This window comes from Strix uralensis, chromosome 4, assembly GCF_047716275.1.
Source record: "Strix uralensis isolate ZFMK-TIS-50842 chromosome 4, bStrUra1, whole genome shotgun sequence".
Taxonomy (NCBI): domain Eukaryota; kingdom Metazoa; phylum Chordata; class Aves; order Strigiformes; family Strigidae; genus Strix; species Strix uralensis.
Genome location: NC_133975.1, coordinates 34,116,431 through 34,131,586, shown reverse-complemented (window position 1 = coordinate 34,131,586; position 15,156 = coordinate 34,116,431). Strand labels below are relative to the sequence as shown.

General features: G+C 38.8%; 1 protein-coding gene across 6 annotated transcripts in view; it reads left to right on the top strand.

The window, feature by feature from the left end:
• The window catches only part of MTUS1 (microtubule associated scaffold protein 1), a 129,230-nt gene extending 117,323 nt beyond the window's left edge, over window positions 1-11,907 (top strand). For 5 of the 6 annotated variants that reach the window (XM_074866300.1, XM_074866301.1, XM_074866303.1 and 2 more), the window contains 7 exons: window positions 2,588-2,802; window positions 3,340-3,445; window positions 4,446-4,519; window positions 4,620-4,715; window positions 7,287-7,403; window positions 8,719-8,816; window positions 9,630-11,907. In XM_074866300.1, the coding sequence (XP_074722401.1) occupies window positions 2,588-2,802; window positions 3,340-3,445; window positions 4,446-4,519; window positions 4,620-4,715; window positions 7,287-7,403; window positions 8,719-8,816; window positions 9,630-9,846 (923 nt within the window). In that variant the 3' untranslated portion in view covers window positions 9,847-11,907. Of the gene's footprint in view, window positions 1-2,587; window positions 2,803-3,339; window positions 3,446-4,445; window positions 4,520-4,619; window positions 4,716-7,286; window positions 7,404-8,200; window positions 8,817-9,629 lie in introns of all 6 variants that reach the window. The other variant, XR_012628683.1, reaches the window with a different exon arrangement.
• Window positions 11,908-15,156: the final 3,249 nt, after the last annotated feature.

Sequence of the window (15,156 nt, the reverse complement as noted above, 5' to 3'; positions counted from 1 at the left end):
GCTGCAGACACTTGAATCTCGAGTATGGGGACAAACTTCGGTTTACAGGACATCTCATAATTTCAAACTGACAATTCTTCAGTCGGTGCTTTTGCGGAAGCTTCACATGCAGTTTCTTGCACCACCATGATACTGGGAGCTCACTGGTTGTGTAGTGGTTCTGCTCCTTGTTTGGGTGGCAGGGCAAGTCAGGCTTGCAATCTTAAGGAAGCATTGCAGCCTCCAGCTTTGTGGAGGCCAGACTTACCTTCAAGGTAACAAACACAACATTCAAGTGCCAATGCAAGTTTTAGAAGTTTTTGTTTACCTTTGTAACATTAGTCTTCTCATAACTCTAAATTGCAGACTGGCTGAACAAGAACTGATGTGTCTATTTTCTTTGACAAAGGCGTGGTTTGCTATTTGATTTTTTTTCTGAAGTGTTTTGCATCATCTGAAGTTCTGTGTGCTGACATTTAAAGATAAGGCCATGATAGGCTGCACATTCTTTTAGCTAAATGGAGGCAAACGAATGGCTCTGGCCTTACAAATAAAGAATCGGATGCTTCCTTCTTACTCTGTTGTGTTTAAAAGAAGGGGGGATCATTTGAAGCATTCTGCTACAGTTACCTCAAATGAGGCATGTGAATTGCCTGCCTCTTAGCTATACCCCTCTTACTCTGCTGTACGTGGTCAGACCCATTCTGCATGCAGTTGGCTGTGTAATGTCTTCATATGACTAGCTGCCTGGTTCTTTGCATCATAAAATAATGTCCTCTACCTGTGAGGTTTCCTCTTCCCCAGAAACATGACAATATGAGCATATATATTCAATAATGTTATGCCAGTGTGATAGAAGGGTGAATGCTTATTTTCCATTTTTTTTTCCCAAAGGAAGCAGTTATAATAGAAGTTTGTGGAAGTAATAAAGATAGGGAAATAAAAAGCTTTGGTGGTGGTATAGAAAACTGAAATTTGCTTGGGTTGCAGAGAATGTTGTGGTATGTTTCAGTTGAGCCTTTAGTTGCATCGTTGCCAGTCACGGGATGAACAGCTTGGCTTAAATCTGTCCTGATCAGCAGATCTTTCACACAGACCTAGCGTAGAGCTAAGCCTCCTGTTCAAAGTAATTCAGGTAGACACACATGCAGATTGGTTTCCACGCAGTACAGCTCACCCTTACACTGTCTAGTTCAACTACAGGTTCTAAGTAATGGCAGCAGGGCCAAGACTTCTTTACAGTTTCCTTAAAAGAGAGTGCAAGTATCATTCATCGAGTTACTCACTTGCTCTTGATGAGCCGTAGCAAAAAGGGAATCCGACATGTGTGTAACTTGAGGCAGGCTGCTTTCCCTAGAGCCGAGCCCAGTACTGCTTTGGGAATCGGTCCTTGAAGATACTGAAATTTATATATCTTGAGACTCGAACACAGCTGTGATGAGAATTTCCTGTACTGCTTGCACAAAAATCCTTCAAACTTCGCATGCTTTTGCATAGAGTTTATACTGTTTGGGCAGTGTGCCAAGCTGCTATAAAGTATGTATGCATGACTTCTCCTGTATTTGAAGATCAAGTTAACATTTTAGTTGATTTTTCTCTTAAGCAGACCCTCATCTGACTAATTTATTTTAAACCTAAGCACTAGTGGCTGTATAGAAGCAGCTTTGCCTAAGGTCAGTGACCGCACACTGGTGTTAGAGGTCCTGTTTCGCCTTGCTTCCAGGCTTTGGGTGCAGCTGGAACTGCATAAGGCACTTATTCCAGTCATACCAACAGTAGGAAAATGTTTCCTCCTGTGGAGGCCTGGCTGGCTGCAGTTGGGAATGCTGAATTTCAAACTCAAAAATACGAGTTACTAACTTCTGTTTTGCTTTTTAATCAGCTGTAAATGTGGGGAGACATCAGCCTAGGCAGTCTCCTTAGCTGAACTGTGTTAATTTAAATGTGAAGAGAATTACGCAGCATTTCTTTTTGTCTTCTTAATACTCTGCACTTTCTGCCTGAAACTATTCCGTATCTTGCATATTTAAATATCTTGGTCATATACAGCTTAGCAGGACGTTTCAGATTGGTAGTTCTGTATCGCTCTGTATTGGGCAGTTCACGTCGGGCTAGAATTGTTTCTCTGCTGCGTATCTGAGTGTAACATGTTGAATGGATGGTCTTCAGGATATTAAGCCTTTCAAATTTAGCTAAGTGGTTTATATTTCAAAAAGTGAAGTACTTAGACAAATATGCTACTGAAATGGGATCAAATTAGGTGAAGTAGCAAATCCAATTAATTTTTTTATTGGAGCACTCCAGTGTCTCTCCTGAGACATTCATTCTTCTATGTCATGACAAACTGTCACACTTGTGCTTTCTTTATGGGCTTCTGGCTTAACTAGATTCAATTAATTCTCAGCATAAGAAACACCAAATTTGATATTTTTGCAAAGATTTTTTTTTTTATGTGTCTTGGAGGTGGTGCTCATTTCATGGATAAATTATATTTGTCTTTGTATAACCATGTTGCTGTGCAGAGTGTTCCCTATCTTTAATACTTGTAACAGACGGTGAAATTAGCATTGAACTTGATTCAATTACTTTTTTCTTTTGACATCTTCAGTAACCACTTCTGCAGCTTGTGAGAAATTGGAGAGAGACAGGAATGAACTGCAAGTTGCTTATGAAGGGTTTTTGCAGAAGTTAAACCAGCAACATCACAACGATTTAGCTGAGCTGGAGGAGAGGCTTAAACAATTTTACACTGCAGAATGTGAGAAACTCCAAAGTATCTGCATTGAAGAAGCTGAAAAGTACAAAGCGCAACTCCAGGAGCAGGTTTGTAACATTTGAAGTAGAAATGTTCTCTAGTGATTGCTTTCAGCTACAAATGAGCCTTCAGAGAATCCTGGGTTTTGCTAATAATGGAGTTACTTTATCTAATGTGGAACTCCATTTCGTTGCAACTATAAAAATATTACTGCTCTAAGCTGTCCAGATCTTCAGCTTGTGTTTAAACGTGGTGGAGATTCCCTGTGTTCTGCAAACTTCAGAGACTTCTAGAGCTCCACTGGATAGTTGAGGCAGCTTGAGATTTAAAATTTATAGAAACACATCTGGCTTGTGACCTTGCTTTGCAACAACTCCATGTGTGCAACAGATGTGTGCATTGTCCTGTTGGTAGTGGTAAAGCGTAGGCATTGTTCTCATCTATTAAGTGTTGTATGTGGCTTAGCTTCTCCTGTGACCATCTGTTAAGTGCTACCTAAACCATCTAAAATGTACTCAACGTACCGCATAAAAGCACTGGAACAATACTTTCAAAAAGGGTTGACACATGTGAGGGGGGAAAAAAATCATGTTGTCATATTGCAGGTGGACAACTTAAATATCACACATGAAAACTTTAAGCTGGAACTTGAAAACAGCCACTCAGAAAAAGTAGAGGAGCTGAAAAAGGAGTATGAATCATCTTTTTCAGGCAAGTATTTTGTATTCAAGTATATACGCTGTAGTACTGCTAGTCACAAAAACTGTTCAAGCTTTTTCATCAATATGTCCACTTCATTGTTCTTGGCTGTCAGCTATCTTTTAAAAATACTGGCTGAATTCCTCCTTTTGAACTGAACAAGTCTCATTTTATGTACAGAAATAACCATGATCCCATCATAGTTGAATGAAACTTTTAAAATGGTTTTAAGAGATAAATTTTTCTTTCAGTAAAAGATGTCTGAATTGCAGTCTGCCCTCAAAATCTCAAGTTGATGAGTAATTGCTCCCACCCCCCCCAGTTCTATAAGGAGTGCCTCAAAATTGAAATTGAGGATAAGTAGGGTTATGTGCTTTCCAGACTGTCATGGGAATGTTGAGAAATATTACACCCTGCTTACAGTATACTGGGGCAAAGGTTGTTTTTCAAGGAGGGGGTGGTGAGCGTGCTCAGTTTTAAATGGCATTGCACCTAATTGATTTAAGTGATGATTTCCATCCTCCTTCCAACGCCACTTGATAGCCAAGTTTCCAGTGATAATTTTGTGTCATTAAACTGGTGATGCTTCCTCTCCAGTCGAACAGCACACTCCTCTCTGTGGCAGCTCCAAAGTAGGAAAGGAAATGTGTTTCTAGAAGCTTGTGGAAGACACAATTTGAGTTTTGGCTGTGTGTTCCTTCAGAAACTCAGCTTTTGTCAGATGTGGCTCGTGGTCAATTCATCCATTTGTTGCATGTAGATGAATGCTTTCAGAATTGACATGCTGTCAACTAATGAAATGGATATGTGAAGGGACAATCAACAAATCTGAAGCAGGAATAAATCTGATACTTTGTACATGCTTTGGATCAGTTGATAAATGTTCTTTCCGTGTTGTCATTGCCTCTGCATCTCTTTATATGTGTATTGGCTGGCTTTTCATGCTGCTGCTTTTCAGAAAAGATTTTTGTCTTGCACAGTATTAAAAATCTGCAAAAATAATTTGTTGCAGAGCTCAAGAGTGCCCATGAATCTGAAAGGAAGTCACTTGAAGATTCCTTTAAAGAGAAGCAGGAATTGCTAGAGGTTTGTTAAGGCTTCGGGTCATTGCAACAGTCTAAAACTTACTACTTTGGAGATGTGCACTGAATTCTTGGCCTAACTATACCATTATCTTTCATTTCAGAGAAAAATCGATGAATTAAAAAGTGAAAACGACTTTCTGAGTGAGAAGTTGAAATTAGAAGAGCAAAAACAAACAGCCAAAGAAAAAGCCAGTCTTGTAAGTCTTGATCTTCAAAAGTAATGCAGATGAGCAGATCTTGTAAGCCTGGGTGTATTTTATTGCATAATACGCAAGCTTTGCAATCAAGCCTGATAGGGCTTCCATACCTATTAACATTTTATGTAAATAGCTCACTTGCCAGAAGTTTTCCTCAAGTACTACAATGTTGTGTATTAACCTTACCATTACAAATCTATAAAGCTACTGAGTATCTAAGTCAGCGGTGTAAGTTATAGCCCAAGTTAAATTGAAGACCTACATGTACACAGAAGTTGTACCACGGCTTGCTTCTGGCCAGTCGATAAATGTTCTAACGGCGCTATGATCAGTGTGGGCTTACATCGCTACTACAAAACTTCCTTCTTGTCCTTGAGTCTTTAATGCATTTATTCAGACATTGATTCATACTTGTGGCTGACTTACCCTTCAGACAAACTTCTATTTTGTGCTGCCCTTCCTCCCAAGGCTGGTGTTATCCGTGGTGCTCCTGGGCTAGAAATGGGCTCTGAGAGAGGTTTCTCATGCACTGGGAGGGTTAGACACAAACATGCTTATCTTTCTGGTTACCTGGAAATAACTGCAATATCAATAGTATTGCTTATCCCACAAAGAATAATTCCACACTTAAAAACTCACTCAGGATGCTTCTAATACAAGTTGCCCTAGTTTTCACTGGAATTTAACTTACTTTTTTCTCTCTTACTGCTTGTTCTAGTGGCAGGACAGAGCTGCCGCAAGAAGAATCTGCAACCACAATACATTGCTGTGGTTGGGAGAGATGATACTAAAGAGAACATGTTATACACTGCACTTGGGAGTTTGAACTGTATTCCGCAGGCATGGCCAGATGTTGTTTGATTTAAATGAACAATAGTCAAGTGCTTTTACATAGCTGCAGATGCACTTTGCATCCTGACAGCATAAGACATACCATAAGCTTGAGGCTTCTCTATGGGAAAATATTGATTTGACCCAGTATATTCTTCTGCGCTACCAGAATTCCCATTAGCCCTTTGAAGACAGAGGTGTATTTCCAACTCTCCAGTATTATTTAGATAGTGTCACTTGTTATTCTCAGCTTTTTTGCTAATATCTTGTGTAGGCTTTTCAGTCTTTTTATCTGCCTCTGTGTTCTGCTATGAGTAGCTAATGTGGTGGCTCAGATTTAACTTTAAACAGACATTTTAAGACCATTGGGGCAGAGAAGGGAAACAAAAAATAATACACTTTGAACATACTGTAAGCTGCATTTAAAATTTTCAGGATCACTTTTCTCACTAGCTCCTAGATTCCATGTAAAGCCACAAAACGGAAGAATGAAGTTCAAATTGTCTGCTGCCTCCTCTGAGGCAGCATAGCACACCCCACTCTTACGTGTGAATAGAATACTTCTATTCAAAAGTAGAACTTAAACAAGAATCACTAATGCCACAGTCCTTAAAAACAGGCAGGAGAATGAAATGAGTAGGTGACAAGGCCCTTGTTACCTGTGAGGTGTGCTGGCTCTGCCCTTGTGGGACCACACCCCACAGAACAGTAGGCATTGCCCTCAGTCTTGGGTTTCTGATGCGGCAGTGAAGCTGTTAACTCAATGCGGTACACCAGTATTCTTACCCAAATAGGCTAAATCAAGTTTTCTTTGTTTTTAAACATAAGCTTAGTTACATAACATGCTTAATCATTCATTGGTTTCTGTTTGTGTTCCACTCAGACTACCTGGAAATGGACTGAGATTTGATTTATTTCTCCTTATTTTTGCCTGTAACCTTGCCTTTGTAATGTAGAGAATACGTTTTACTTGGCAGTGTTTGAATGGTTCCTTACTCTGGAAAAGAGGTCCTTGAGGAAACCAGATCTGACCCTGCCCTGTCTCCCCCCTCCTCTCCCCTCCACCTCCTGGAAAACAAAAAAAAGGAAAAATAAAAAGAAAGTCCTAACTTCCTGTATTGTAGATAAGTCATGGAAGTATAGCAGTGCAAGATTTTTACGTGCAATTGCATTGCTAGGCTTCAAGAAGAATGTAAACCAGAAAATTTTCAATTTCTGCTTATGAACTGGGTACCTTCAGACTCAAAACAGGGAAAATCAGCTACAGTTGAGTTCATAGCTTTAGATTGCTGGTGCTTTTTGAACTATTCCAGCATCTGAAAACTCTTCAAATGTTTACTCTAATTACCTCTTGGGATGGGTTATGAGTAATACGAAATATATTTTGGAACTCCTAGCCTTAAAGGGAGCCTCTGGGCACTCCTGCAAAACAAGTTTTGTTGTGATAGCTTTAGTGCCTGCCTTTGACTCACAAGGGTTTTTCGTGTTTATGCATAAAGTGTTTTCTGAACAGCTCCTAAGGACACCTGCAACTGTCCACCTACACTAAAGGACAAACAAAATCAGAGGAGAAAGCGGTACTGGATCTTTTCTTTAATTCTAAACTATTTGACTTGTTTCACCTAGAACAAGTAACTGTCATTACCATACTGATTTTCTTGCTCTTTCTAAACAGCAGAGAACTACTTAAATTGTGCCTGAAATTCAGGGTACTAAGCAAACTCTGTGGAAATCTTTCAGAAAAACCCGCAAATCATGTATCTGGAACAGGAGCTGGAAAGTTTGAAAGCGGTGCTGGAGATCAAGAATGAGAAACTCCATCAGCAGGATATAAAGCTAATGAAGATGGAAAAACTGGTGAGTTTTCCTTGGGGGATGGCAGGTTTGGACCGTGTCTCTGAGCTATGTTCTGATAATGAACTTGGGCTACTCAGACTTACATGCAAGGATTAATTTTTTTGTTGTTGAAAAGGAAACATGAAATGATGATGGGAAATGCTCCCATTGCAGGTACAATTAGATCTGCATTGGGCTGTAATGTCAAGAGGGGGAAGGAATCACCAGATGCTGTAAATGACCTTTTAACTTCTTAAAAAGCTTGCAAAAACTACTGCTAAGTTAGAACAGGGTTATCTGGGAGCCTCTTCCACATTTCCTTTCCTCCTTCCTCTCCTCCCTCACCCCCCAAAGAAAAAATCTTTACCTGCTACATTTGCTTGAGTGTTCTGGAAGATAGAGATTGCACTGTCAGGAAAACATTAACATGGAAATGATCCTGATTAAACAAGAAGGGATCAAATACAAAATGGAATAAATGCTTTCATCTAGAGTTGGTTAGCTTAGGTCAATCATTTTAGCAGTTATCTTTACGCTACTTGTTTAGCTGTGTGGATTTGCTCCTGATCTGTGCATAATTCCACATGAAGGCAATTTTGGGGGCAGAACTTGACATTACTTAGTATGCTCTTATTTGTGGCAGGACAGGGTCCTTATCCTGGGTGGGGCCTTTGAACACTGTTGTAATACTTGCTTAAGCAAGATTTTAATGAGGAAGTACAGAAAGAAGTTTGGATACAAAGGAATGCCTTCAGTATTGTACAGCATCATGTTGCCCTGGTCTACAATTACTAGTAAACCTTCATCTTTTCTGACAGACATTGGCCACAGTACAGAAGCCCTTGGAGGACCATCTAACCATTTAATCAGTTCTTCCTTAACTTTTGATAACATCCTGCAGCAATGAAGTGGAATCAGGAGAGCAACAGGGAGAGTTGTTTACACGGGGGAGCTCTTGAATTTATGACATTAGCATGTTCTTGCTAGACAGTCTTATGTCTGCAACAGCTTCTGAAACTGTTGCCTGTTACTGGCAGATGTTACTAGAATGTCTGGTTAACTGTAGTAGATGCCTTATCCAGTCCTCCCTTGTTGGCATCTGATCAGCACAAGTGGCAAGGTGCCGGTGTTGTGCATGGGTAAGGTAAGTAGGATCAATTTGACTGTTACAGAATATTAAGCCGTGCTAGCAGGTCAGTCTTGTGTCACTCTAGGTTTCTGCACTTACTGTAACAAGGTCTGCAAACCCCAGATTATGAACGTCTGTGATAGCTCAGTCAGTATCTTGATGAGTGCATATATGGGTTTTGTTTTAAACTCTGACCTTTTTTCTAAGCTGGAGAACAACACAATCTTAATGGATAAGCTAAAGAAGGTTCAGCAAGAAAATGAAGAATTAAAAGCTCGGATGGACAAACATATGGAGCTTTCAAGGTGAAAAATATCTGTGGACTCTTAGATGTTCTTATGACAAAGTTCCTGTGACAAAGAAAATTCTGTGTAAATATCAGTGATGGGGATTTTGTAGTACTCTGTACAAGAACACATCCCTTTCTTCCCCACTTGTACCTCTACAAATGTAGAAGAACAAACAGGAACAGATTGTAAGGGGGTAGAGGCTCAGTATGTTCTTCAGTGCTCCAAAACAATATTTCAGGGAAGAAAAAGCAACTCAGAGTATCATCTTAGGATAGACTGGCTCTTTAAGTATTACTGGCTTGTGAGCTAAACCTGGTTTTACTTTTAACCACTTCAGTTGAGTCATTTGTCCCCAGTTTAGATCAGTGAAAAGACCAGTGTGTTTTACTCAGCAGTTAACAGCAATATTTAACGTGAATAAAAGGGGTCTGAGGTTCTCTTAACTTCAACGCTTAAATAGATGGGCAAATTCTTCCAGTTGAAAGGAGATGACAGAAATGTAGCCTCTGTAGAGCTGAGCCTCCAGCAAGACCCAAAGGCTCCTGCATGGCAATTTAAAAGCATCTGTCACTAAATAGGACAAGACTCACTTTTCAGATGCTTCTTCTGGCCTTCAGGGACATTTCTTACTGGGACTTTTGCTTTCTGCAAGCTACTAGTTTAAATCCACCAAGGATGAGAACATGCTAAATCCTCCTTTTAAGAAAGTAATTTAGTTGTAAGCCAAGCAGGGTTTTATGCAATTTCAAACCTTTCTTTAACAATTAAGTTCAATACTGTAGCCTCCAACTTGGGTTATATGTTCTGATGTAAACCTTACATTTGCAGGCAACTTTCTACGGAGCAAGCTGTTTTACAGGAGTCACTAGAGAAAGAATCAAAAGTAAACAAACGCCTGTCAATGGAAAATGAAGAACTTCTGTGGAAGTTGCACAATGGTGACCTATGCAGCCCAAGAAAACTGTCTCCCAGTTCTCCATCTGTGCCTCTTCAGTCCCCACGAAATTCTGGAAACTTCTCTAGTCCTACAGTATCACCAAGATGACATCTCTTGAGAGAAAGATGGGATTGCATTTCATTTGTGAGCTGCAGAACCAATCCTACCTTTAATCACAGAAACAAGAGCTATATTAGCCGAGTATGACAACTGAACGTAACTGGAAACTACTTGGTGCAAAAACGGCGATAAGAGACTGAGAATATGGGAGTAAGACATTCATGTTGCTCCTCCCAAAAAGACTTGTTTGTGACCTCTAATGGACATTGTTGCACAAAGCACTTACAGAGCAAGGAAAGACTTGTTCATTGCCTTTTCACCTAACTATAAGAAAAAGCTCAGGGGCTTAGAGATAAAGATCACAACCTTTATAATATGTTCCTTATCACAGACACTTTTTTTAAGGCTGTGTGTATGCGTGTGTGTGTGCGTGTGCTGTGGATGGAATGGATGTAACACACTGTGCGTGTGTCTAATTCTGCCTTCTTTGCTGTGTACGTAATAAAGGATAAAAGCTGAAGACTATACATTGACATGTACTTCCTTAATAATGTCAGTATGCATGCTTTTAGCAAAGAGTACCCTCACCGAGGAATGAGGAGAAACTGCCACTAGTACTACAGGTTAGTTTCCTTCATCTTTCTGGCTTCAGTTCAGTAAAAAAAAGGGGCATGAAAAGCTTTGTCAACTGACTCATTAGTGTCTTGGCTGACCTGAGTATGCAACTTTGAATTAATTTTAAAAACAAACTGAATTGCAGCCATATTTTACATGGATTCTTAGTTTAAGTCCATGCATGACTCTGCCATTTATGAGGAGATATTTTTTTGCAGGATTTTGGCTTCCAAGTCAACACCATGGTAGCCCTCAAGGTCAGAAGTTATTAGTTGAGTTGCAGGTTTCGAAACCTAGACCTATCATCTTACCTGCTGAAAAGGAATCACTTATTTCCCCAAAACAGCATGTACATTGCTGAGGCTATCTGCTGAGGATAAACTAGATGTAGATTTGAAAGCCAAAGAGAAAAATGCAATAATTGTCATAAGGTGCATTCTTAACTCAGTTCTCAAGAAAAATCTTAAGTAATTTGTGAATTCCGATGTATCTGGTGACACACTTTGCCTTTTTAAGCATTAGCATTTGTATTAACATTCTTCAGGGTTGGCTAAATTCACCTGAGGAAGAGAGGGAAGGTGGTAACTGTGTATTTATCTGGCTAACTCTGCCATACCTTCCCTCTTAGACTGCAGGATATCAATCTTTTGCCAGTTCATTTGGCAAAAGATCCTGTATGTGAGATTCTGTAGAGTTGGGAAAAAAATGGAACTGGAGGCTGAGGGTGTCAGCATTTCTGGAAATGTCATATGCTGAGCTTCGGCTTCAACAAGGTAATCATACAGCCTTGCCACACCCTTGGTCAGACCTGTTGAAGATGTCTACATTGTCCCTACTAAACACAGGTTCAACTTCAAATTAGTATTGCAAAGCACACTTTATGCTTACAATAGCTTGGGTTTTGCAGTGCCACTTCCAGGATCATTGCTATACTGCTGTTTAGCTAATGCTCTTAGCTAGCTGTACTGGTAACTGTTATGGCAAATTGTATCTTATCTGCTGAGTTGCCCTATGTTTTTCAGTAGCTTGGGGACAGGAATCAAGGGGAGGGACGGTGTTTAGGGAATTGACTGGAGAACCACTTCAAACCATTTTACCCAAGACTTGAAAAATCTTGGCTAGTAATGAGGAACACAGACATATAAACAAGACTGTTAACAGTACTCATACAGTAAGTAAACTTTTAATAAACTTGTGATTGACTATTTAATCATTAAATTTACTTAATTTTCCATAATGTACAAGTTAAGGGTGCCATTTCTATGGAACATTATGCTCTCTTTTAATCCTCTTTAGGGCACTGTACATACCACTTGTTAGTGGTGTCAGTACTTAAATGTTTTCTAAGGGTTTCAAATTTAACTATGAAAACCCTCTGTGGACTGAAACTTGCCTTAAAGTATATCTTGGAACATTCTTATCTTCTATGGTCAAAGAGATTTGATCACATGTATATGAGCTGAATGCTTAAAAAATAAATTTTTTTTATACTGATGGAAGGGTTTTTCTCCTGCTTGTATTAGTCAAATGATCTTCAATCTAAGGAGGAACATTCCTCCAAGTACTAAAAACACTTAGTATCTGCTCAGCACAGCAGAACAGCAATAGTGAAGCTTTACTGCCCAAATTATTAATGTTCAACTAACCCTTAGAAGATTTTAACTCTACCCTTGCTACTCTAATGTAGGTAGAAGTTACACAGAGCTTGCTTGTGATTATTAGTGATTCAGTCTGAGTTAGCTGTTAAAAAAAAAACCAAAACATTGCTTATTTCTGTAATAATAAAATACTTGAGTACAGTTGGCTTAATGTAGGGACCCAATGTGCATATGCCTGGTAAAGGCATCCTACAGGACTCACCTTACTAAAATGCTCACCTCAGGAAAATTTTTGTGTGAGAAAAGCCACCTAGAGTTCAGCAATCTTAACAGGTCAGGTCACAAGAACAGTTGTCTAGCCCTGGTTATTAGCTTAGCTGCAATGTTTAGTGCCTCAAATAAAACATGCAAGAAGAGTGCGTAGAGATGTTTGAAGATACCATATAGTGTACCCCTTCGTGTAACAGAAGGGGAAAGATTTTTCCAGGCTACCAGTACAGAAAAGTAAGTATGGTATGTATATTAAATAATAAAAGATGGTTAATTTGTCAAGTCTCCCTTCACAATACAGGAGGCTCCTCACCTCTAAATTTCTTGCAAGTGGAATCTTTAATGCACTTACAAAGAAATGAAGAACCCTTGTATATAGAAATCCTTGTATATACAAATCAGACTACAGAAATACCTGTTTAGTGTTTGTCCTATTGGTCCAAAACTAAAAAATTCTGTTCATCTATAAGCACTGTTTCAATATTTTTCTCTGAGTATTAATATTTCAAGCTTTAACTTAAATGGCACGTGTTAGCAAAGGCTTTGTTTGATCCAGTAACTTTTACATGTTTTTTAGTACTTTCTTTAGCATAAAGTTTCTTTCAGGAAAAGCTAGAAACCTGCTCACCATAAATATACGCCAAAGGTCTAGTGCTAATCAAGCAATTAAACAAGTGATTTTCTTCAGATACTCAACCTTAACTAGTAGTTCCAACTCTAATGATAAGTTTAAAAGGAAGTTACATCACATTTATATCTGTACCATATAGTTTGTTGCCATTCAAACTATTCATAACGTGGGTCACCTTCATATGGTTGCACTATATTTGCTGTAAAATTTGAGGTGAATCATTTCCTTATGCTAATAGAAGACTTCAAGTTTCTCATTACAAACACCCATGTAAACTAGTATCATCATGCAATTCATGCAGAAAATTCTTTCTTGACAGTAAGTAACCACTGATCTTTAGAACTATAGTTGCCTGACAGCCAGGAAGCTGGAGTTAAAAAGGTCATCAGAATGTTGGAATAACTCTTCAACACTTAAGAAAGAAATACCTTCTGTCCATTGCTGCTGCCTTGCCTTAGCAGAGCAGTGACTGAGGTATGGGAAGAGAAGTAATAACAGTGGCAGGTTTAAGCATGTGACTTTGACAAGTCACTGAAATTCCATTTCCCAGGTGTCATTCTCTTACCCTGTGTCACTGTTCATTTATGTGGAAATGTGCAACTGCATTGATGTAATAAAAAATCAGGCCTGCCCAAGAGGCTTTTGGTAAAGTAAGAACTATTTAAAATACATAGTAAAATAATTCTTGTAGTTTGAGAATTATTTTGATGTTGGTAAGGGGGAAAAAAATCACCAAAAATTCTTCCTTAAAGGCATTGCTTCTGTAGTTATAATCAATCTTGAGAACTGCATGTGATCAGGACACATAGCCATTAGACCTGAGGGAGACTACTCAAGCAATAATGCAGCAATGGATTTACATTGTCTTTTCTTCTCCTGCCAAACTGTCAACCAAGGAAGTGATGCTACCACATGAACCACTGTGCTGTTGAACAAGTCTGAACAGGTGACAGACACTATCTCCCACTTGCTAGATATTTTAAAGGAAATCAATTGTTGAATTAAAGGCTCAAAAGCACTTTGAAATTTAAGAAGTTGGTACAGATCCCATAGTTCAAAGGGAAATACAGTGTTCTGATAAATGAAAATGCTAAAAAGGAATGAACACATTGCACAGCCTCATCCAGAAGCTCAGGGATTGTTAAAGTTACTTTGGTCAGACTGAAATCTTGCCTAAAAAAAATAAAAATGGTACAAAGACCTCTTTTAGGTATTACTATGAAATTGTGTAACATCTATTTAGTCATTTGGGTAACAGTGTAACATTCTTGCTACTTTTTAATAGCAATGAGAAAAGATTAACAAGGGACTGCCTCTTACACCTTCAACATTGGTCCTATTGCTTGCTGTATTTATTTTTGGTTTTGTAGTTACCTTGTTTCCAGAGGTTCTCCATGAAGCCTGTTTTATGTGACGTGCATAGAGCCATTTCAGTCTTTACCATGGATATTTATCATATTGATTACATTGGTTTAGGTTCCTGCATGTCGAAGAAAAAACTGTCAGCAAGCTTGTTTAATGTTTTCATTAGCTACACGAATAATCAGGTTTAATGACATTATTGAGAAGCTGCCATTTTTACACTAGTACTTCCTAGATATCACTACTCCAAACAGTACTGTACACATCTGCTCAAAGGTTGAATTATCTGGAGCAAAGGACTTACTTCATGCCTTCACCAGAAGAAAGCTTTAGGAATTCTAGTCAAATGTAGGCTGAGACACACTGAAGTGTGGAAACAAAGGACCAGTTCCTGGTTTGGTTCCTTGTGTGCTCAGCATATGCTGGTTTTCACATGCCTTGAAAATAAAATGGCTTGCATTAAGACTTTTTTTTGTCACACAGTTACACTCCTGAGTAGATTTGTATTGGAAGTTCTAGCATACATGGATTCTGTGCTTGAGGCTAGGAAGAAAAAATACTGCCAAAACATCCAACAACACTGTTATTAAGTTCTTACCTTTTCCCTGAAAAGTCTCTTTCCTTGTATTGGTAACTAAACCTGGGGTGAGAGAGGCAGTTGCTTATTTATCCACATACAGTTCTGTGTAAATGAAACATCGTTCCTATTCCCCTAAGTAAATTAATACAATGGAGTTGAAATTGTTATTAACCTGGAACAGATTCTGCTGTGTAATTGAACATTGTTCTAATGTTACATTTGGGTTTTCTTCTTCTGTAAATGATATTATATAAATAAATATAAGTTTTACCTTTAGCAAACATAATTTGCTACATAATTTA